At 42.2% G+C, this 23,917-nt stretch overlaps 1 protein-coding gene across 8 annotated transcripts in view; it reads right to left on the minus strand.

The window, feature by feature from the left end:
* sema4d (sema domain, immunoglobulin domain (Ig), transmembrane domain (TM) and short cytoplasmic domain, (semaphorin) 4D) overlaps nucleotides 1-23,917 on the minus strand; it is a 50,863-nt gene that overhangs the window by 13,567 nt on the left and 13,379 nt on the right. For 6 of the 8 annotated variants that reach the window (XM_033646937.2, XM_033646936.2, XM_033646939.2 and 3 more), the window contains 2 exons: nucleotides 2,065-2,198; nucleotides 38-183 (listed from right to left, as the gene is read on the minus strand). In XM_033646937.2, coding sequence (XP_033502828.1) covers nucleotides 38-183; nucleotides 2,065-2,198 — 280 coding nt within the window. Of the gene's footprint in view, nucleotides 1-37; nucleotides 184-2,064; nucleotides 2,199-16,942; nucleotides 17,002-23,917 lie in introns of all 8 variants that reach the window. The other 2 variants (XM_033646934.2, XM_078162281.1) reach the window with 1 other exon arrangement.

Below are 23,917 nucleotides of genomic sequence, written 5' to 3' on the forward strand. Positions count from 1 at the left end.
TCACAATATTCTGTTCACAATATTGGTATTTTGATACCTTGTTGTTTTTGACAGTCACATTCTTCTTGCTGAGCTCAAAGATGGCCTCCCTGGCTCCCACGTAGAGTGCATCTCTTTTCTCACTCAGCAACAAGGTGGAGTAGTTGAAGATGTCAGGCTCCGAAAACTCCATCAGATCTAAATCTGAGCACAAAAACATTGGATGGTATCACATGATCCATATCCAGAACAACCAAAACTTAAATATGCCAGGTTTTGAAGAGAGTTTGAGAATTTAACTTAAAGCTGCCATAGTCAATATTTTTACATTAACAATAGATCAAATGACTGTGTATAATATGAAAGGGATCCCTTGTAGTTACAAAGCCACGAGTAATTATCACTCAAGTCGGGGTGCCCAGTAGTTCACATGATAGAGTGAGTGCTCCATGTACTCGCGGCTACGTACACACGGCTATGTCCTTGCTGCAGCGGCCCCAGGTTCAATTACAACCCACAGCCCATTGCTGCATATCATTCTCTCCACACCTTTCATGCTTGATCTTTAGGGTTATGAAATTATCAGGATCTTCCAGGGCCCATAGAACAAGCAAACCAGACACTTCCCACTGGCCAAGAGGCTAAATTCCGGTTTAACCCTTCGTTAATTTGAATGGGGATAAAAGTGATTGCATCGTGTAGCTCTTCTAGACTTAAGAAATGTTATTGGACTGAACGGACAAAATACCAATAGTGAATTGAATCATTTCTTAGGGGTTGTCATGCTCAAAAAATGTATCAATTGATGAACAAACGTCTCTTTCACAACGTAAGTCTCTGGGAAAAAGTATTTTCGGCCACACATTAACACATTACTGACCCAGAAGTTGTAACTCCACAGTTTGGCCACTATGTCAAATTGGCTTTAAAATCCGTGCTGTTCCTGGGGGCTTGTTCAGCATCCAGCAGCAGACAGACACGGTTAGTGACTAGCTGGTGATCATAGTGGAGGCAGATATTTTCTTCAGGAGTTAATGGAGACCAAAGCAGAGCTAAAAAGAAGAGTGAATATTGGACTTATATGAATGAGGCGGCCAAAAACAAGCAGACCCCAAATGAATGCTAATGTTGCTCCCTCTCCATCATAACAACTTTATAGGCCAGAACTATGTCAGTATTATGTTTGAAGATTGTTTCTGCTAAACAAACAACAGAAAAAACAGCGAGTACAGGTTTAAGTTGCACCTTGAGTCAACAAAAGGTGAAGCCTGGAGATAAAACCACCAAAGCACAACTCTGAATACTGTGAAGACCCTCAGACAGATGTTTGAGACACATGTTTCTGCCTCTCTACGTGAGACATGTTACGTGAGTGTATCTCTCGTTAGACTCGCTAGACTCTCGGGTCGTGATTGATGGCAAACCCAGCGGAGCGCTTGTGTCCGGCCTGGCTTTGGTTGTGCCAGGTGCAAGTGGGTTCGGGTTGCAGGTGCCTGGACATAAACACCACAATGATGAAAGCAAACACCCTCACTGACGGACTGAAACAGTGACTGTGCTGCAGTGAGCGCAGAAACTTGGAGCTGTGCTGGTTCCCACAGAGTTGCTGGAGCTATTTCTGTAAACGGCAGCATGCAAACAGAACTTCCGCCTGACGCCTAAATGCTCTCACTTGAGACCTGTGGTGACACTGAGGGTAGCCTGAGATACTTTGGGGTATTACAAAGATCTATCCAAACAGTGTGAATGCTTCGCTCTTTATGCATTGCCAGTGGTGAAACTGAACATTGCATTAGCATCTCTTGTTTCTTGTTTTAAGGTTGTGCAAGCTGATGAATACCAGATAAGACTAACAAGTATGACTTCCCAAATTGAGTGCCCGCAGAGTCTCAGTGACTCGAGCAAAGTTTCAATTTAAATCAGCACAGAGGTTCTACATTTACAAGAAGTGGTTTAGATTTGTAAGGATGGGATTTACTGTATAAAAGGACACATGGTATACAAACTTCCTCTCTTTCTTGTATTTTGTCTTATTATTTTGAATTATTTACTTATATAATGTATATATATGACATTGAGGCTTACCTTGGTGTCTCCAAGAGGTTCGGGGCACAGCGTGGGGTCCATGGGTGGAGACCTCTAGGAGCAGCCCCAGGAACACTCCCAGCACGCCAAATCCCATATTAGACTCTGGTAACTTCGGAACTGTGAAGTTTCCTCTGCAGAAAGAGAAAGCAATAAGGTAAAGCAGGATGCTCCAAAATTAAAAAAATGTTTTTACAAGGATGTAGAAATGAACGGGCTGCTCACAGGCTGGTCTTATCATGCAGCACAGGCGCTAAAAAGGGACAGGCATCAAATCCACTTCCCTCATACTGAAAGCTGGCAGGACTGATTCATCCGCTTTTGTATCGCTTTGGGAGGTTAGTGAAGCACGTCACACACATTTGAATAAAATCGATGAGGGAAGATATTTTGGACGGAAACTGCACAACTCTCTTTCAATAGAAGCAAGTGTGAAATTCATGTTTTCTCAGATGAGATACAGATAACATTCTCATGTTAAAGAATAAAGAGAAGTTCTGCTCACTGTTTGACTCTAGAGGTGGCTGCGACGATTAGTCAGTGTAAAGAAAATTAATCAATTTCTTTCCTCAGTCATTTTTCAAGCAAAAAGTGTTTGTTGGTTCCTGCGTTTCTTTTACATGACAGTCAATAAAATTCTGTGGGGTTTCGGACTTTAAATTTATTTGTCGATTTATATTTTGTAATGACGATCTGAACCTGCAAAGTATCTAGTTAAGTGGCTCAAAAAGTGTGCTAAAACCGTAAGAAAATGCACCTAATTACTTTCCAACACTGGGTGTACACAGTACACAGCAGTCAGCTGCAAAAGTCACCAACAAATTAGGAACTAATGCTCCTGGTGTCCTTTTCACTATCATGCTCATGAATCACTCGTGTTGTTTGACATACTGCAAACCGAAGGAAGTAAACTCACGCTACTGGTCAAAGGCAACTCTGACATTTGTAATTTTCATACTTCTTTTATTCCAATGGACATCTGAAGGGTCTATATTAACTGATTGGTTTCTTCAGGAACTTGGAGCCACTTAAATAACAAAGCTGAAGAACTGATGGATGTGAAGTTTCATCTGAATGAAGGATCAGACAGACAGGATGTGAGGAGGAAAGAGAGGGAGGGCTGCAGCACATGATGAGGTCCTGAACTAACACAAGTCACAGTGACTGAAAAACTCCCACTCGTGTTTGTAACAGGCACAAAAACTACACACACACAGTCGGCCTGACACTCCCATAAATGTGTATGTTGAAACAATTAACAGTGCAGTTAACATGGTGCATGTTGTGACCGCTGCATGACACCTCACTTCATTGTTGGCGTGTGCATTACGCAACAACTTAACACCTTCGGCTTAAGAAAATCCCCTTTTTTTGAAAACATTTTACTCTGTGCTGCACTATTGTTGTATATCCGTTTGCCTCAGGTGATGATGACGACAACGGTGACGATGATGATGGTGACAGCATTCCTGGTAGCTATCAGCTCTTATCACATGTGGGTGTCTTTTTCAATTCATCCAATTTGTGGAGCATCGTGATCTTTCTGCCTTTAAACGGCTCTCTGGTGCATTCACTTCAGGATGGGCCTGATAAGGACTCCATTAGTCCGTTCTGTGCTATGTGTGTGACTGTTCAGCTTACCCAGACACACCTCAGGAGGTGGATCATGTTCAATAAAGCCTCAAGTTCTCATATTTTGTTTTTCTGTCTTTGGCACACGGCTTTAAAGTGCAAGTCGATGCAGATTCTGCTGCTAAAAGTCTTCCCAGAAGCTGAGAAGCTACTATAACAGATAGTAAACACTGTTACCAATGGTGTCATTAATCATGAAATGTTATAAAATAAAGAACAATGTCACAGTTGTTGCAATAAAATTCAGGATGAGTACATGATTTTAACTTGAAAGTGATACGCCTCAAATATAGAAGATTAAATGACCATAACTAATGATATTTTTGTGCTTTCAGTCACTCATTTTTGTCTAAAATGGTGATATCCTCTGGTTTAACAAACCCTATTTCAAGTCGCCTGTTTTAGGTCAGCAGAAAAGCTGGAGGGGGGAAAAAGCTCATGCTTTAAAGCTTAAGTAAAATATTAAAACAAATCTCTAAATCTGTTCTCAATCCCACTTGTAATACATGAAACCTTTGCCAAATTTACTGCAATGCAGGCCACATGCAAAATAATCTGAAGGTCAATTTTCATGACTATCAACCAGATTCATTCTGACATGGACGGAAGAGCGATTACCTTTTTTTTTTTGTCAATATGACCAACTCTGAAATGGTATTAACCCGGAAAGTGATTAACTGACATAATGCAATTGTAAAGCTCAAGTGCTTCCTGTTGATCCAATCATGTGAGAGGAGCAGTGTGGGACGTGTCAGCTGGCTCTAGCTTTGTAGCCTGACTTTACTCTCCTTTAGCCCGGATGACGTTGGCTTTTACAATAATGGAGAGGACTCTGACGGCTAATGTTGTAACAGACAGAGGACAGGTGGGTCTGGTTGGTGACTGTGTGCGCTTCTCTGAGGATGTAAAGTGATCTGGCACAAAGCAGGTTATTCTGGTTTCCCACAACGTGCTCAAAGGAAGCTGACGTACCCGCAGCACACCTCCGCAAAATGGGTGGGCCGGTCACGCGAAGAAGGGGATAAAAAGGTTATCGGATGTCTTGTAAGACTAGGATTGAGATAACAAAACTTTTCTCTGATAGGAACCAACAAGCAGCCGCACTGTGACCCAGTAATATGGATTTGATTAGCAGCATTCAAGCCACTGAAAAGAGTTCACTCAAAGCTGCTGAAGAGAGACCAAGCGAATAAAGATGACACACAAGATATGATCTTACAAGGAAAATTTAGAGTGTTTTTACTACTTCCATAGCTCATTTGTCCTCGTTTTAGATTTTCTAACCATAATCACACAACAAAAGATACAATTATAGGACAAATAAATCATTGTCAACCACTTTTTAATGACCTAGTAGCACCATTGTGGCTCATCCCACTCAAATATAGGTTAGTAATCAGTTAGGCAGCCGAGGGGGAGATGGATCATGTGGCACAGCACGTTCAGACAATCAATGGGGGCCACCAGAGATCCAGAAAAAGGGAGAGGATGATAATTGATTATTGATGTGGTTGTAAATAAGAATAAATTGCCCCTGAGGTATGACCCTCCTAACACTGGGAGTGTTGGGGTTTTGTTGTGAGGGGTTTCCACCGACTAAATCTGGCAAAGATGGAATTCCATCCCGGCTTCAGCCCGAGCCATGGACTCCACTCTGCTGAAGAGGGGGTCAAACACACAAGGACCTATTGTTTACTGAAGATGAGGGTAGCCTCCCCCCCCCCCCCCCCCCCATCACATCCACATCATCACTGCAGAGTAGGCAACAATGAACAGAGAGGGAGCGAAGGAGAGAGAAAGGCATCACTTTCCCCTCTCGTCCAGTTCTCTTACAGTCTTGCCAATCTAAATGCCAGGACAGCTTAGCCCTCAGACAAGCCACTGTTTTCAAAGATCACACAAGCCCATGAGATCTGGACGTGGAGGCATCCCGTTAAGATGATCCATAAACTGTCTGACGACGGCAGCAGAAACTGTTAAACACAGGCAGGGAGAAAGAAAGGGTGTGACGAAGGCACAGCGTGAATGGATGAGATAACAATACTAAATCCATGATGAAAACCCCAGACGGATATTTCTTTGTTTTTTAGCTTCTACTTTCTGGCTCCTTTCCTCTAGCTGCATGCCGCATGAATAAAAGCTTCAAACTAGACTCATCCTTCTATCTGTGCACTCCTGACGCCCTCCATCAATCTCACCACTCTGAGCCCCCATTAAGGGCAGAGCTTAAAAAAAGCTTCAAACCCCTTTGAGAGTCAGTGTTACAGTAGCAGAAAGAGCAAACTGGCAGCTACCCTATGCTGCTGAGAGATTTAGAGGAGTGGCCACACTGGCCTGGGATATTTAAGACGGTAACCATGCTGGCAGGTCTCTTTGAGCCCTTTGTGTTCCTCTCTCAGCTCCTTTGGCTGAGCAGGGAGGTTGACACCTGCTTGGGGCCTTGGGGTTCCCAGCACTGTGCTGTTAACTGGGCACAGGCATTGGCAGGCTGCCCACTGAGGACAGGGGACAGAGAGGGGGAGGGGTGGCTGGAGCTCTGCCTATCTGTGGACTATAACTGTGAATGTTTTTGTGAGAATCGAGAGAGAAAACTTAATCTGGAAAGTGATTTTATGTCTTTATGCAACACAAACAAATCATCAGGGGTGTGCCAAACATTTAATCACGATTGAGGCCGGTCATCATAATAAAATCACTGATAGCCTGATGTAACCGCTGGGTGTGGGGTTTGCAGCTATACACTATTTGATTATTGTTTTTCCCTTTGGCACACACTCTCAGCTAATTAAGCATGACCACAATGGCTGCTGAACAACAGAGGCAACCCACCACAACTACAGTCCTCCCTGTAAGTCATTTCTTTAAAAAAAATGTAGCATGTTTAAAGGAAACGAGGAAAGAGTCCTTGTAGAGACCAAACGGATACTGAAAAAGATATAGAGAGGCATCTTCAGAGCAAACAATCTTTGCTTTAAGGCTGACAGGTGTCTAACATGTATCCATAGGATTGTCTTAAAAGGAGAAAACTTCATTAAAAAAACACTTCCCTCTGCTGGGTGCAGATAAGTCAAATTTAAATGCGGCATGAAAAGTCAACAGACTACAGCGAGAACAAATCCGGTTCATTCTGCAGTATATCAAAAACGTTTGAGTCCCAGCAGGTGTTTTGAAATAGCTGACAGTTTACAGTTACACTGAGTTAGGTTAACTGTAAGTGGGGAAGCCCTGCTGAATAATATACAAATGGGTTTTCTGGAAAGTTATGAAAATGTCTAACAATTAGTAAGTGTGTGAGTGTGTGCTCTAACACTCATGCTGCTGTTAAGCAGAAGTGGCAGGGTCCACCCTGAATGTGTATCTACCCCTTTTTAAACAGGAGTTGTGCAAATTTGCAGGAAAGCCCAATCAGTATTTTTTCAACATTGGCAGTATAAAAACAAAATTGGGGAGTGCGGCAAAATGCCTCCTACCTACTTTTGTTTATGCAGAATGCGCCTTTTTGGGGCAATGGGGGGTGTGAGCAAGTAACAAAACGTGTAGCTCAGCATGTGACGTAAATAGTGACGTGGGAGGGAAGCCGCGGCTAGTCAGTCCTTCGGCAATTCTCTTGTAAGTCGGCCCGTTCTCGACCGTCCCCGTCATTTGATGGTTAATGGCCTCTTCATTTGCAAAGACAAGGACGGCATGCAATTCTTTGTCTCCCCAGTTGCTCATTTTTACAGTGTCTGTCAGGTTTGCGTTTCCTCTTGCTACTAGCTGCTCATTCCTGCTATCAGTTGTTTCCTGTTTATCCACCACCAGTAGGTCCCACATGAGGCGTCATCAACTGCTCCTCCCAGAAGTCATCAACAACCCCTCCCGTTGTGGAAGGTCTTTTTAAACTAAAAAGGGTTCCACCAATATGACTACCCTACGAGGCGGAAAATTGGGCACCTTGGACCAACTCGCCAATCTGGCTCTGTGTGTCTAAACGCTCACAGCTTGCTAGCTAAATGGCCCAACATTCACGGAAAATCTGGCAGTGTAAAAGGGGCTTGTATCTGACTGGTGAGGCAGCACTGGTTGCTCTCCTGTGCTTGTTCGATGAGTTTTTCATTTTACAGTCCCACGTGCTGTAACTGATATCAAAACCACAGAATTTCATCAAAGACAAAGAACGTGTTTTTATGATTATCATTTTTGCCTGTACAAACACTGATACCAATCCACTTTGTCAGATCAGTGCATCCCTAATGCATGCTACAAAAACACAGAATTGGTTCATGTTGATACAGCAAAAGTCTCAACTATTAATCAGTGAACTCATTTTGTACCATACTGTTAGAATGACAAAATTTTGCTTTGTATACTTGTAGGTCCTTTGGTTATAAAGCTTCAATTACACTTCTGTGTTTAGGGGTCATGTCATAACTATGGCAGCTTCGTGCATGGGCTCCACAGCTGCACCTAAGCTACACCATAGTGTGTTCACCTTCTCAAAAATGTAATTACACACTGAGATTGCGGCAGCTATGGTTACAACATGTGGTGACTGCAAGTGCTATGATTGGGCAGTATGGGTTGTGTTTTTCTCCTACAAGTTTGTGATGCTGGTGGAGATTGTCATGAGGAGAGACAATATGGAGCATGTTGAAACAAGGCTCAGTTTTTCGATTACACATCTAGCAAAGCCATTTCCACTGCAACCCTTCGGTCATCATCACAGTTATTGAAACAACGTGAATACAGTGACCACACAGAACAGTCTTATATTCAGTTGTGAAACAAGGTTGACCTTTTGACCTAATATTATTGAAGTACGATACGACCTAAAATATAGACGATGCATGCATTTGGTGTTGCAGTAGTACTAATGATAGGAGAAATCTGACGCTCAACAGTAAATCAAAACCTGCTTTTAACTCCTCTTAACCCCTTGTGTTGTCCAAAAATCTGGTTTAAGTGGAGACTGGCATCTCAACTACATTGTCAGACTGGCTTCACTCAAATGAATAGAGGGCTCAAGTTGGTTGGTTGGTCATTTGATTTTGCTGTCGTCTGTAAAAGTACTAAAAACGATTGGGCCAATAGAAAATCGTTAAAGTGAACTGCAGCTATACAAACTAAACCAACCGTATCTGACTCAAAGATAATCCAATTCCCTGATGAAATCTTAGGATGACTTGTCACATAGGACCACAGAGCGTTTTCACCACTTGCCACTTCATTTTCAATGCAGAGGGTGCAGAAAAGAAGCTCCACATCCTGCAAGCTGAGAGTATGGTGAGGATACAGAGTGTGATGAAGGGTGATGTGAGGGAGTTGGACATTCAGCGCCTGCCAACAACTCCCAACCCCTCGCTTCTTTTCCCCTCACTGGCTCTCTTTTCCATGTACTCATCATCAGCATCAATGCACAGAGATGCTCTTCTTCCTTTTGCTGCAGCCCGCCAAGAGGCTGCTAGTCATTTTGTTTTTCTGCTCCGTCTGTTGCTATAATACTAACGGGCCTAACCACGCACAAACAAACTGTGTAATGGGAAATGAGCTGCGGAGTTCATTTTGTGGAAAGAATGTCTCTTTGGGCAGTTCAGTGTGGCATTTTCATGCTGGGCTGCGTACTTAACTTTGCTCTAAGTTGTTCACGTTCCTCGAGGTGTTAATAACTTCTGCCCTGGTAAAGTTGCTACTTCGCACCTCCATGTAAAGTCTATAACAACTGGCAATGACGAGAAGGAATTGTTCTTATGTGTGACAACAGCTGTTACGACATTAGAACAATCTGTAACCATCGCAGATCATTTATATCAAAGAGTGGGGACTAATGCCTCATTTTCACCATATGGTTCGGCCTGACTCGACTCTCTTTTGGCACCATGTCCTTTTCTCCATTTCGTTTTCCAGTGTGGATAGTGCCGCCTCAGTGTAGGTGGGATTCTTAGCTGATCACCATAGCAACGCTGTATTAAACTGCCATGACACCATCTTGAACACAGCACTAGTTGAATCCTTTCATCGGCAACCAAAAAGAGGAACCCTTGCACTTCGTAAATTGTGCCACGTAGTGTTTTGCAGGCTGCCATTTTGTAAAATTTGTTTTAAAGGAATAAACAAATTGTGGTTGCCACTGGCGGTAAATTGGCTATTCAAAAATAGTGGGTTTGTGCTGAATCTCCTGTGTCCCAGAAGCCTGCAGTATTTTACCTCCACTCCTTCTTGATTTGTCTAAGCTTGCTTGAAACCTCGAAAAATCTGGAACCAAAGACAGTACCAGGTACTATCCACAACTTTTGGTGATGGAAGACTAAAAAAGACTGAGTCAAATAGAGCAGTGTCGTGCCGTGCACTATAAATGCGGCATTAACAACAGAAACACCCTGCTGCACAATGCCATACAGTACCACAAACTACATCCTCCAACATGATCCTAAGGTTGAATCAACACCTCTCACATTATAACCTTCATGAAGGTAGAAAATAAAAAAAACAAGTGGTAAAATAAGTGCATATACCACAGTTTCATAGCTGTATGACTGCTGACGTAATCAACTGGACCATCTGTACAGTACCCACCCAGCTGTGGGAATGCTGATAACACAGCAGTGACAACTTATTTCTATTGAGGGTGCTTTGATGAAAGTTTTTTAATAAACCTATCATTACTTTTGACTTCATAACTGGTAGTAATATAATGATCATGTGACTGTCATGGGAGATTACTGCATAATTTAATCAAGAACTTGATAAAAGCACATGTCGCATATATTTAAAAAACAAGAAATCTAATGAATGACCAGGAAAAAGAGTCATGGGTCAGAAAAACATTTTAACTCCCCTCCTCTTATGTGCTGGTAATTTAACATATATATTAAGCCTTAGACTGAATCTTTCTTTAGAATATACATCTGTAGATCTGTTTTGCCATAGCAAAAAAGAGAGCTTCAATATCTGTGAGACTCAAAGTACTGTCACTGCTTCTTTCTCCAGCAGCTCTAAGGCGTGCTCTTATATCCTCCAGGGGTATAGAGGGTTATTTGGAGCCAGGCCTGTATGAGAAATTGAGTGAACCAGAGAGCCTTCCCTTGAAACAAAATCCTGAGACCACAGAGGATGACACACTGATGGGGACAGATGTCTGCTCCAATGTCATTTGCAGATTAATGGAGTTTGGCTATAGATGTGGCAGAGACTCGAGCACGCTCACATGTGTACACGATAATGCCAACTGCAGGCATCAAATCCCTCTTATGAGACCAGACAGGGACCTAGAGCCCATCTTAAAATACTGCCAGCTGCATCAGAGTTTTGGGTTGCGTTTCCCCCCGCAGGCTGATGAGATGTTTTTGACATTTTGAGTATTGACCACTGAGGCTTTACTGTCTCTCAGTAGGGGGTAAGCTACTGGTATTACAGCTCCAGCTGACTGTTAAACTTCAATCTGATGATCAAGGCTATAGTCTGTTTCCAGTATTCGTGCCCCACATGGACCACATCTTAAAAGACTAATCCACAGATTTGACGTCGCCCTTCTATGACCAGCGGTGGAATGTACATTCACTCAAGGACTGGGCTGGACTGGGCAATATAGCAATATTATATCGATATTGGGATACGAGACTAGAAATCGTCTTAGATTTTGGATATTGTTAAGTCACAACTGTTGTCATATCCTGGTTTTAAAGGCTGCAATACAATAAAGTGATGTGATTTTCTAAACTCAGCAGGTTCATTATTTGCCTTTGACAACTGAGTTATTATATCCACATTACTGATGATTATTTGTCAAAATCTCATCGTGTAAATGTTCGGTGAAAGCACCAAAAGTCAAACCTACATATTGTCTCAACATCGGTATCGAAGTATTAGGTCAAAAATATTGTGATATTTTATTCTGTCCATATCGCCCAGCCAAAACTGCACTCGAGTACAAATTTGAGGTACTTGCTACCTACTTTATTTTAATGTTTAGTTCTCATGCCTCTTTACCTGTACTCTACTCTACTACATTTCAGAGGCAAATATTGTATTTTCACTTCAATACATTCATCTAACAGCTGTAGCTACTTTACCAATTCAATTTTTGTACTTTTTGCACATTTTTTAATAAACTGACAGAAAGTAAATCAACAAATATTTGGTAATTTAAAAAGTTTTTGCATTTTTTAATGTAAATGTCTTATTGTTCCAGATTCCCAAATGTATGAATTTGCTCCTTTACAATTACATAATTACAGTGAAAATAATCATTAGCTGCAGCTCAAAACAAAATAATTTAAATCTAGCTCCACCTTCAAAAAAAATACAACAGAGAAATCCATACAAATCCTGCTCTTACATTAATGCATGAGAGAGTAATAATGAAATATATATAACAGTCACAGGGGACATTTTTTCTGCATTTAGTACTTTTATTTTTAATACCTTGGACATTTTCCTGACTATACTTACATAGTTTTACATAAGAAACATTTTCAATGCAGGACTTTGACTTGTTGCAGAGTATTTTCTCAGGTGGTATTAGTACTTTTACTTAAGTAAAGGTTCTGAATACTTCCTCCAGCACTGCCTGTTAACAATGTGGAGCTCACAATGCACATTTTAAAAGAAAAAGCATAACATTTGATGCAGCAGAACCAGGGATAATGTCTTTTGATTCCAAGCTTTCATCTTCTTTGTCAAAACTTGGTGCCTACATTGCCCATAATGCAACTCGAGTACAGGTAGTTCAGTTGGAGATTCAGGTGTGTTTTGCTAGTTAGTGCCTGAAGTATTCTTGAGCCGCTAGCCTTTAGCAGAGATGAGGAGCGAGCTACAGAGGTCTAGTAAGCGCACTTCTTTCCAACTCCACACCCCCTGAACTTCTTTTCCATTTTCAAACTTGTAGTTTTCAACAGCAACAGATGATTACTTATTGGTTGGCTGAACATAAGTCACTTGAGGCAATTTTTTGCAGCTTTTTCTGGAGCAATGACAGGCTTTATATAACTTTTTTCACATATGTAGTAGTAGAAGTACTGCAAGCAGGCTTAGCTGTGTCAAATCGGTGGATTTCCCCCAACTTTCAAGAATAGTTGCTAAATTTCTCCCATTGTTTGGATAAATCTACACAACAGTTAAACCTGCAGCTGCGGTCCACGGCCCAACCATCAGGAATTCACTGAAGATAGACATCAGCTTTCAGTTGTGAAGTGCAAAGCCAGCGTGTCAAAGCCACATCATGTTAACATAAAGTCATCTGAAAGCCAATGAACAGCTGAATAACCTCCACCGCACAGCTGACTGCTGGTCATACAGAGAAAAAAAAAAATCATCTAAAAACTGCAACAGCTGATGCAGCAGTCATCATACATTATCCATGGTGAGCTTGCTGGATGACAGATGGCAGGAAAAGTTTTAAAAAGCTAGATCATGGATTAACATCATGATCTACGACACTAATTCGCAGCTACATTTAAAGCTGAATGATGACAAGGAGAGCATGATGCTCATTTCTGATGGCTGCAAACTGCTACAAAAAATAAAGTAGGCCGAATTAAAATATAGGTAAACCATCAATGACAACCCCAATGTCTAAACTGAGGAAAAGAGCTTGTGTGAAGGCAACACTACACAGGGGATGTTAAATGGAAACCCTCCTATATAATTACTAGTTGTAGGGCCCCTGCTGAGCTAGCATGTCGACCTAAAGTGGCCACAGCAAAGGCAAATGAGGGGTCAGGTCCAGTAAAGGGTATATTTAGTCTGCCGATGGCAAGCTTTTTAAAAACAACACGCCCTTTCCCTGAGTCACGTGGCTCTGGAAGATCTGAAAAACTTCCCTATAAACATACAGGCAAGTGAAGTGAGCTAACTACAGGAACAAGGGCTGCTGTGTGGTGTTCCCCGTCCAAGGACCCAATGTCCCTCTGTAGTCTGACATGAAAACATAATCACCATGCGCCTTTTCTTTTAATTAAAAAGAAGAGGGGAAAGTGGAGGAGTTTTACTATTGACATCTGCAACAGCAAAAATAACAATAAAGAAACTTCAGTTTTGAGGATCACCTCGAAAAGACGCCACTTGTGCATTTAAAAGGTTTGAAAATTTCCCTTTAAGCTGTTAAACAAACTGATAAATACAGTTTTCAGGCAGCAACGTAAGCAGTTTCCTGAGGCAATTACTCTCCCACAAAGAGCCTTTTCTCCATGTCAATATGACAATAATATCTTTGTTGCAAGATGGCAATATCACCAATAATGCACACGTAGTAGTAAACGGATAAATAAAGGCATTTCCTGTAGAAACTGAGCCGGACAAGGGCCCACATACTGTAGGTGATACTGCTGCCTTTAAAAACTTTTATCACTTATCTTGTGGCGAACGCTGGCACATTATATATCCCGGGTGACATGGAAGCCGCAGCTCACAGTTAAGTCATAAACCTTTCACTTGATGTCATTTCCTTGAGGCTACCGTGATGCCAGCAAGGCCTTGGGGCGTATAATGTGGGACTATTTTGGGAAGCTGCGAAAGCCCAGCTGAAGGCCTTGTGGTCCCCAGCTGAAGGCCTTGCGGTCACAAGTTGGTGAATGGTAGTCGCATTGGTGGTAGTTTTTAAAAAAATAAATAAATAAATAAAAAAAACGGCAATAGCCAAGGGCAGGTGACTTCAGCTCCCCGGGTGGAATAAATCACCTGGTCTGGGTTTCAAATCATCTGACTTGGAATAAAAATATATGTATTTGATCAACTTTAGCTGCATTGCAAATATCTGATTGTTTCGGTGCAGTGAAAGAACAAAACAGTCTTTTAAATGACAGTTACTGGGTTTTCCCACCAGCCAGGAGACATTTGAAGGGGCTGTAAACATCACCAACATCCCTGCTATATTTTCCTCCTCTCCTTTCTGCCTTTAAGGAGGCATCCTTTCTCTTCTGCTTTTCTCTCAGCAGGCACCGATTTCATGGTGGTAATTTTGGCCCGGCAGAGACAAAAACCTCCTTTGGAGTGCTGTGTGAAAACTCACCCCATCACCCACAGGCTGCCACAACACTAACAGTGTGTCCTCGTGAACTTGGCATACCAAGAGATAAAACACTAATTTCACCATTTCCTTCACAGCACAGAGGGATGAACGACACAAAGCCAAGCCTGAAACTTAAAAAACACTTATCACACTGTTTTTCTCGTGATCTGGTGGGCAGATTTAGGGCGCACTTCCGTCCTCGTGGTAATGAATGAATAACTGAAGGCGTTTAAGAAAATTAGGTCACTTAAAATCAGCAAAATATCTTGGAGACATTAAATTAATCATAAAAGTAATTGAAGAGAAGATGCAACACTGATCCCTGGGAGACAAGTGTTGGCATCAGGTGACCCTCCCCTAGGCCCCTCCTCCCTTAGTTACTGTTGCTATGTTTGTCATGTAAATTCTTGCACTGCACGTACACAGTTTACAACTTGAAATACAAAGTTTTTTGAGGCCAGGGGTCCCTGTTTTCACAAAAGGGTATATAAAAGCAGGTTTCTTAATTTCTAGTCAGTGACAATCGACTTTGTTGGCTGAACTGGTGTACGTCACCAGTGTATTTTATTAAGTGTGCCTAACTAATCAACTATCATTAACTCTGTTATTTACACACTATGTCCCGCTAACTTTTTATTGTTTCCAGCTGAATCTTTTCAAAATGAGGAACTTATAAAAGGGTCATAAAGGGTAAGGGTTAAAGGTTACTGGCTGTGAACACGCTCACCAGCTTAAGTCAACCCCTTGATTCACTCTTGTTTGGGGATTACCCTTACTATATGTGCAGGTTTTTTTGTGTGTGTGTGTGTGTGTGTGTGTTTGTGTGTGTGTGTTGTTCCTCTTGGATGCCTCCTGCTTATGGTCTGGCACCTGGTTGTTACCCATTAATAAAGCCATGACCTCATCTGTAATCTGTGGGGGTACACGCCCACAAATGTTCCGAACAGAAAACAGGAATATAATACAGAGGTTCAGAGACACTTGTAGTGGGTTATAAGTGATGATTGAGAGGGATTACTTCTGTGTGAGTGTATATATCGTTTTGTAGAAAAATCCTGCATAGTATACCTTTAAATATGCACATGATGGCTACATAGATGATGTCATTCCAAAAGTCTCACAGCTGATGTTCATGTATTGCTATGCTGAGCTAGTATAATAGTGCAGTATTATAACCAAAAAGTAATTAAAAAGGTTATTTTGCTTTTTTATAACCCTGTTTGGATGCTTATTGTAGAAAAACATACATAAAGACATATAATATGTTTCACTTTTATCTCACCCTCACAGCCTTTTGGAGGCAAAAGGCTTTTAGGATGAGGCTTAACCAATTTGGGACACTATTTAAGAAACACAAGGCTATCTTGGGTAACAAGTTATTTCCTAGCTGAAGTGTAAACTTCCCCAAACTGAATTAAGAGCAGGACAGAGCTGCTAAAGTTACACCAACTCCCACGCGGTGAAAGTGTTGCTCCTATACAAGGCTTTTTGCAACATAATGTGTAACCCAACATGATGACGTATTTGGCTAAAAATATGCTCCTTGCCATTGGAAATAACGTTAGGTCACGCTAGGTGCACTGGTTAGCCGTAAATGCTAACATTGTAGGGAGACACATTGTTTGAAACATTATTTTCATTGTTTTTTGAAAGGCGATAAAAAAGAAACCACTGTACAAACTCCAGTTTAAAGCCACTTTCACACTGCGTCAGCATTCGAAGAAATTCAATGCTGGACAGGCCTGCTGTGCTTAGTGATTGGTGCTATGATTGGACAAGCACTGTTTAGCGAATGGTCAATTGCAGAGCAAAGCTGGTTGTTCAAAAGGCCACTGGAAGCAGGCAGCTGCACTGTACACTGTGTATGTCACTATGAACATTATTACATATGAATAAGACAACATAAACCATCAGCTCGCTTCAAAGCAGATATAAAACAAGAGGATCATAACTTAAAGAGGGAAGGAAATCACACGGTGAGAACAAACAACAAAATGATTGGTAAAAAGGAAAATCACTGCAAACGTTTTTCTCCACAAGCACCAAAGCCAAGCGGAATCAAATCAAAGGCGGACTGCCCAGGTGTGGTCATGCAGGGGGAATAAAAACAGGAGTAAAGCCCCGAGGTGGTAACAGAGGAGGAGGGGGGGTTGGAGAAGCATGCAGCGTTCGTGTTGAAGCATGCGGGCCCGTGAGCAGCTCAGTGTTGGACTGCACAGCAACAAAAGGGGGGGAGGGAGGGAGAGGAGTAGAGTTTCTGACCTGTGGCTCCTTACAAGATGCGACGCTCTTCCTCTGGAGAGAATTATAAAATCCTCAAGCTAGGGAGGGGGGGAGAAGACAGAAAGATCAGACAAGACAGTCATGAAGTGTGTGTGTGTGTGCGCGAGCCTACAAGAGGGAGAGAGCAGTTGGTGTATGTGTAGTTAGTTGTCTAGACCATGGTTAGACAGATACACTAATGAATCAATGAAAACACATGTTGCACAATAAACATTAACAAAACATTTACAAAAACATATAGCAGTATCACCTACACACATATACACACAGACACACATACACAAGTGAGGTATAAAAGCATTCTGGGAAGGACAAAACAATTATATAGCGACTTAAATATCCACCAACCGCTAAGCTGGTGATATCATATGATGTCTGTCAGGATACTGTGCTAACTTTTTATAACCAAGGACAAATGAATGGTGAGCAGCCAAACCATAAACATTATCTTGTGCTAATACGATCAGAGGAACCCGAGGCCTGTGACTGCTATATTCATTTCCTCTACCACTTCTTTATCCACCACAGAGGACTGACTGTTCGCTGTGGCCAGCCACATCTGAGGATCAACCAGATGTAAATAAAATGAAGGCACCCTGCCTTCAACACTGCCCAATCTGCCCTATCTGCCCTATGTGGGTTAATCCTATGCAGAGAGGTCAGTCGGGGCCAAGCCTTAAATCTGCACAACTTTTATTCTGAGAACATGTTGCACAATTTATGAGATTATCAATTTGATAGTGGAATGCAGAGAAATGTCGCATTATGCATTTCAACTTACAACTTTGCAGGACGGGTCAAACAACTTGACATTAAGTTTGTCTTTAAACTCCCCCAAAGCAAAAATAAATCTCTTTGGTCTGCTAAAGTGACTGGCAAGCACACTACCGAGCAGCTCCCTAGAGTGTGGAAATGATAACTGTGCGCAGGGCCCTTTGACCTTCTACCCTAACTGATGCAGGCAGTGACGAAATGTGATCCCAAGTGGTCAGCTGGAGACAGATGAAAGACATGGGTGTGAATGCCCATGTGTTTCTGCTGTCCACTTGTGTTCAGATTAGGAATGACAGTTTCGGTTAATTTTGCTTTTGAAAGGCCAACACCCATCAACTGGTACCTAACCCAATAAATTTTAAGAAAAAAAAGATGGACATGAAATACAGGAAGCCTCTCCTTTGGACCGGCATGCCTCTGACTCAGCGAGCTTTAGGGCTGCATTTAAAAGCACTATCAAATTAGAGGTGATGACAGTTTAATGTTTTGTGTTGTAAACATGTGTTGTTTATTTTGGTTTCTGTCAGCTTTGCTAACAGACAGCCCGCTAGCTGCGTTAACATGTGGTAACACGCCCACTGCCCAACCGCCGGTCTTCACTGATGTCTTGGCCGCTCTGCACTGCACACCTCCAAGATTGGGAGGGAGTTAACATAAGCTAGCTAGTGGTGCAAGCTGGGGTAAGACCAGAGGGTAGGCACAATGTTTCCACAGTAACATTGTTAGGTCAGGACAGTGTCACAAACCTTAATGGCCGAATGTGCACCAATATGAAGAGTGGCAAAATTAACCTACAGACTGGTATGTGTAACTGGTAAAAGACATTTTCTGCAGCTAACAGATTAAAGGTTGACCATTGACATCCCTCGTTCAGACCACCGAAACGCTTGTTAATACCAGGTTTAATCAGGCTGAAAGTTATCAGAATTCATCCTGAGAGGGAAGCAACCAATTAGCTATCGAGACATTTCACCCAGAATAGATGAGCAGATGTTAACCTCAGGGTGTTACTAAAGGGAAAGTCTGGGGGATCAAGAAAGTCATTAAGATTCATTGTCTGGGAACCATGAATGTCTGTGCCATATGTTGTGCCTGTCTCTGTAGTAGATGTTGAAAAATTTGACTGGATAAGTTAAAGATTTAATCTGTTGGTGCTGCTAGATGAAATGTCAGAGATCACCATATCCAACCAACTGATGGCCTGATATTGCCATCCCTAGAGCCACAACCAGAATGGATAAAATGATCTTTAGTTATTATCTATTCAGAGTTTAACACTCACAAAATCAGCTAATCTGGTTCATGAGGAATGTGTCAGTGTGGTGTGATTACCACCAACCAAAACTGTTTTAGCTTTGGCAGAATTTCATCTAAGACCGCACCACTCACAAAAAGAAGCTTGTTGGAAAAAAAAATGCTTTCAGGGCCTTAAAAATTTTGTACAGCATCAGCACTGGAGTTGTGCATCACTAATGAATCGAGACGAGAACAAAGACTTCGGGGAATAATCTGCATCAGCGATAACAGAACAGTCAGCTGGGAAATTCTTTAGCTTTTCTTTTCAGTGCATGAAAACAAGATTTTATAAGTCAAAGGGAGGGAAGGTAGAAATCTTATTGCCATTGTGACAGATGGTTGAGCCTCCATTCACAAAACTTTCCAGTCTGTTCCCTTAGACTGCTTCCCTGAGCAAAATGAAAACCTTTACAACAAGGCTGAATACATTCTCCTTGCACAAGTACACAAGCTTTATTCCCACAGTCCCCTACAATCCAGCTCTGTGTGAGAGGAAAACATGGGCTTACATATTTACTTTGCCTCGACTATAGTTCAGTTTGAGTCTATTCCTACTGGTACTCTTTAACAGGGAATCAATGCCTTATCTCTACATCCTAAAAAACACTTTAAATTGTCTTTCAATACATGAAGAATTTTAAAAAGTTGGTAAAATCCCAAAATAACAGACTAAATACGACACAATGGATGCTGCTGACGAAGCAACAAATACCACCCCAGAACAAGGCAAATCTTCCAGACAACTGAATTCAGGTCACCCAAATGAACCCAAATATGCAGATTCATTAGCATTTGCTGGGTGGGGTAATCTACTGTAACGCAGCCCCCACCAGCCCCGCTCTACTGTATAAAAGAATAATCAGATTATGTTAAGCAGAGATGATACACACCAGACTACAATCATGGGCTGTTCGCTTACATCAGATCACATTCAGCCAAGACATAACTGTATGTTATTAACTGACCGCAGCATCCTGTAATAACTTGGCTGTGGTTCGGAATATTTCTCCATATCAGGATCGCTTGTTGGTTATTTCTTTCATCAAATATTGATTTTAGCTGACCATAAATAATAGCATATTGCTTCAGATTAGTTTCATGGTTACTATCAGTTTCAGGATGGTTACTCTTGTAGATCAAGGTCAACCGCCATGCTTGAAAGCTGCAGTGTGTAGCCACTTTAAGCACACCGCATCACCCTTTGTTTTTCCATCTTCCTCCAGACTTTCCCATTCTCCTGTCACTTCCTCACTCACAGACACGCACAGTCGCACATTAAGAAAAAAAACATGGATGCAAGTGAGCACAAACATGACGACGACGCACCAAGTCCCAGCCTCTCTCCCTCCTCTGACAGCATCAGTGGACCACTGGGAGAAGATGACAGTTGCATAAGATTGATGAGCCGTAGGGCAAAGGGTGTATCCCCCTCGACATCCTTAGGAAGCACTTTGACTTGGCTTCCCTCGGCTCCCACAAAACCCTGTGACAGCTGATACAGACTTTTTACTATGCACCCACGAATCCAAATGACACCGGTGACACCACGCCTTCACATGTCTCAATTCAGGACGTCTGAGTGGGTGTCGGCCCTGGGTGTGAGCCCAACAGTGCCCCCAAACCACGCCCTTGGTGACACAGCGGTCTGGAGAGGGCACAAAGAGGAAGTGGAGATGTCAGGGGTCTGGGTTTTTTTAATTGATGAGTGGACTTGAATGAGGACTGGGCAACGTTGGCCTTTTGAAGACTCTTAAAGCCAGAACAAATTTATTAAAAGGCCCTACTTCAGAAACCCAGCCTTTGGTAAACATACCAGGATGGGCTATTGAGCTCGCTCCACTGTGACACCTGATTTTCCCCTGAGCTGATACAAGGTCTCGGTTTGAGCTTTTGTAACTCATTGTTCTGCTTTATGGGCTTTCTTTTCTTTCTTTACAGGGGGAGAGAGCGAGGGGTATGACGTGCAAAAAGGTCCTAAGGCCAGAAGCGAACTTGGGGTGTTGCTGTCACGTGGCATGCACTGCAACCACTCGGCTACCAGCGGCTCCTGTTTTTTTTTTTTTTTTTTCTTAAACATTTGCTAGTGGCTCAGTGTGGCTTAAGCCTGCTTCGTAGTTTCCCTGTCTGTGAGGTTCTGCTTTGGTCCGTGTAACATAAATGCCGTCACCCGCCCATGCCCACATGACCCCTACTTGTGACTGCGTGGATTGTATACATATCAAGTGCTCTGACTGCGCATGCTTCAGTTACAAAATATAATCTCTTGCTCTACACTCAAATGCAGTTGGTGGCAGTTGCACCTCCAGCTGGTTTCCAAGTAGAAGAAGATGATTAAAAAATGTTGGATGTTTGTTTTGAAGAGAGGTTGTGTGAAGAGATCCTTGAGTACCCACATTTATATAATTAGTCTTTAAAAAAAAACAAAGACAGCCCTGGACAACTGGAATGGAGTGTAGATCAGGACAAGGACCCTCAAATGTACTATGAATGAAACTGTGTGCACGTCCGCATGCCCAGTAGAAGTCTGCAGCTTGAAAGTACACAGTACAGCTTATGCAGACAGTAACGTCACTTTTGCACGTTTCTGGACATAAACCAAAAAATTTGACAGACTTTGACCTGCTGGCAGAGCTAGATGAAAAGTTAGAGGATCATCGAAAAAAACATAAGGATTCATCCTCTGCGGACCATATTTTAGTTGTATCAGATTTCATGACAATTCATCCAATAGCTGTCCAGACATATTACATTTCATAGGGGAATCACCCATGTGGCAATCGATCTAATTGTTATGGAGATATTTAAGTTTGGATCAGAAGTGGTGGACCGACCTAACCCTAAACATCATCGTGGAGTTATCGTTATATGAGATGCAGTTAAGAGCTAAGAACATGTTTAAAAAACTAAATTCAGGTGCTTGATGCAAAGTAGGAAAAATGCAAAAATTATTCTACAAACCAAATGTCAAACTGCAGAGTGGACTGCACAAAGAAGGGCAGTCTGTTAAATGTGTGTCCTGAACACATCCTACTATTCAGTCTTCAAATGTCTCTAGGGTGCAACTTCTGATCAGACACTTGGGAGTTAAGCAGGTTTCTAACTAGAATACATGTTGCAGCTTTGTGTTACTGACAGGTAGAAAAGCTTTTAACCAGCTTCTGATGGCGGTTTTGGATCCTTGCTCCCTTGAGGCTGACATGAATACACATATGTGGGGCCTTAATTGACACAGATAGCTCCACAAAGAAAACAGATATACAGTAGACTGGGAAAAGGCCTCCCATCTCTATGACAGTGTGGTCATTCCAGTAAAAGCCCCCCACCACACACACAGACACACACACACACAGTCATCTATGCAACCACCCTTAGTGTCCATCTATAAACGTCCCAAGTCTCTGACAGGGCTGTCAGCGTGCACCACCACAGGTGGGGGAGGGAAGGAAAACGAGAGGGACAGAGGAAGAGAGAGAAAACAGGGTTTGCTATGAGAGAGGATATTCGAGCGTGCAAATTCATACAGTGGTTGAGGAGAGAGGACAAAGAGAGGAACCAGGAGGAATGAGTAGGAGGAGGATTCTCCTTATGGAAAACAAGAATGGAGCCGTTACATAAAGAAACATGAGTATGGTTTGGGGGCTTATGGAACGATGCATTTTTCCATCCTTCTTTCCTTTTTGTGTTTTCCCCAGTGATCAGAGACACCCAGTGCAACCCACAACTTACACTTACAAATGCATTTCAGAAAAACAATGTTTTTTTCATGTTTTTTAATATACCATGTGAAATATTTTCATATGATTACATTCCCTCTGTGCATTTGGGACACTGTCTTTCTGTCCTACTTTCAAACATGATGCAACACAGTGAACCCTGGAGCAAATCATTTTGAGAGAGGCAAAATAACACAACAACTGGGTGAAATTCCAGTTCATCCAAATCCTGGATGGAGGGTGCATGGACTCTGTACTTTCGCACACAAATACACACACAAAAGCAGTGTGTTGAAGAGGATTAACGCGGGCTTGAATTTCAACAGAAAGAATCCCTGTCTACAAGCACTGCGGAGCAAATCTGGCTTTAGAAACTTTCCTCATCTCGGAGCATCCTGGTACAATAGGAGGTTGAACTTAAAATCCTGCAATTGAAACATGTTCATTTTTGAGGGTACGAGGGCACATTTGCAGCTGGATTATCAGCTCCTGAATCAAAAGCGACATCTGTATGGACAACAGGCGCAAACTCTTTTACCGAAGAGAGAAAAAAAAAAAAAGAAGACGACTGTGCATTTCACTTTCTGTATGCATTTTGTTAGAAGTGGCGGAAAATTGCGAGTTCAAAGTATTTCATTTGTTCTAGGTATGTCTGCAGGCTAGCATGTATCTGGGAACACCGACTGGAATGCACATTATCTACAGGAATGTCCACTGATATCCCGCTATGTGTAAATGTTTGCTCATGAGTGAGCTGGAGAGAAAAACGGGAGGAATACGTGTGTGTGTGTGTGTTAGAGAGAAAATAAGAGGCCGTCTTCTTCAGCCTTTGTATGAATCTTAAGTAGTCCCATGTTGAGGGAGGCTTTGTTCGCTATCACCGTCGGGGGGCACGTCCTCCAACTTTTCCCCTCACTTCCTTTTGGCGTTACATTTATCATTCTTCCACCACAAACAATCATCCTACAACATGGACTAGCATCAAGCGCACAATAAACTTACCACCCCCACCCCCTTTCGCCCCTCTCCGGTTGCTCGGATACCTTTCATCCGACGGGACAGCTTGTCAACAACATCATCACTTACTTAGAAACTCCAAACCTTCACTTCACTTTGCTTTGATTTGGTTCAGCAGAGCCTTATTAAAAAATACTGCTGCATCTTGTTTGCA

Source organism: Epinephelus lanceolatus, chromosome 19 (genome assembly GCF_041903045.1).
Source record: "Epinephelus lanceolatus isolate andai-2023 chromosome 19, ASM4190304v1, whole genome shotgun sequence".
Classification (NCBI taxonomy): domain Eukaryota; kingdom Metazoa; phylum Chordata; class Actinopteri; order Perciformes; family Serranidae; genus Epinephelus; species Epinephelus lanceolatus.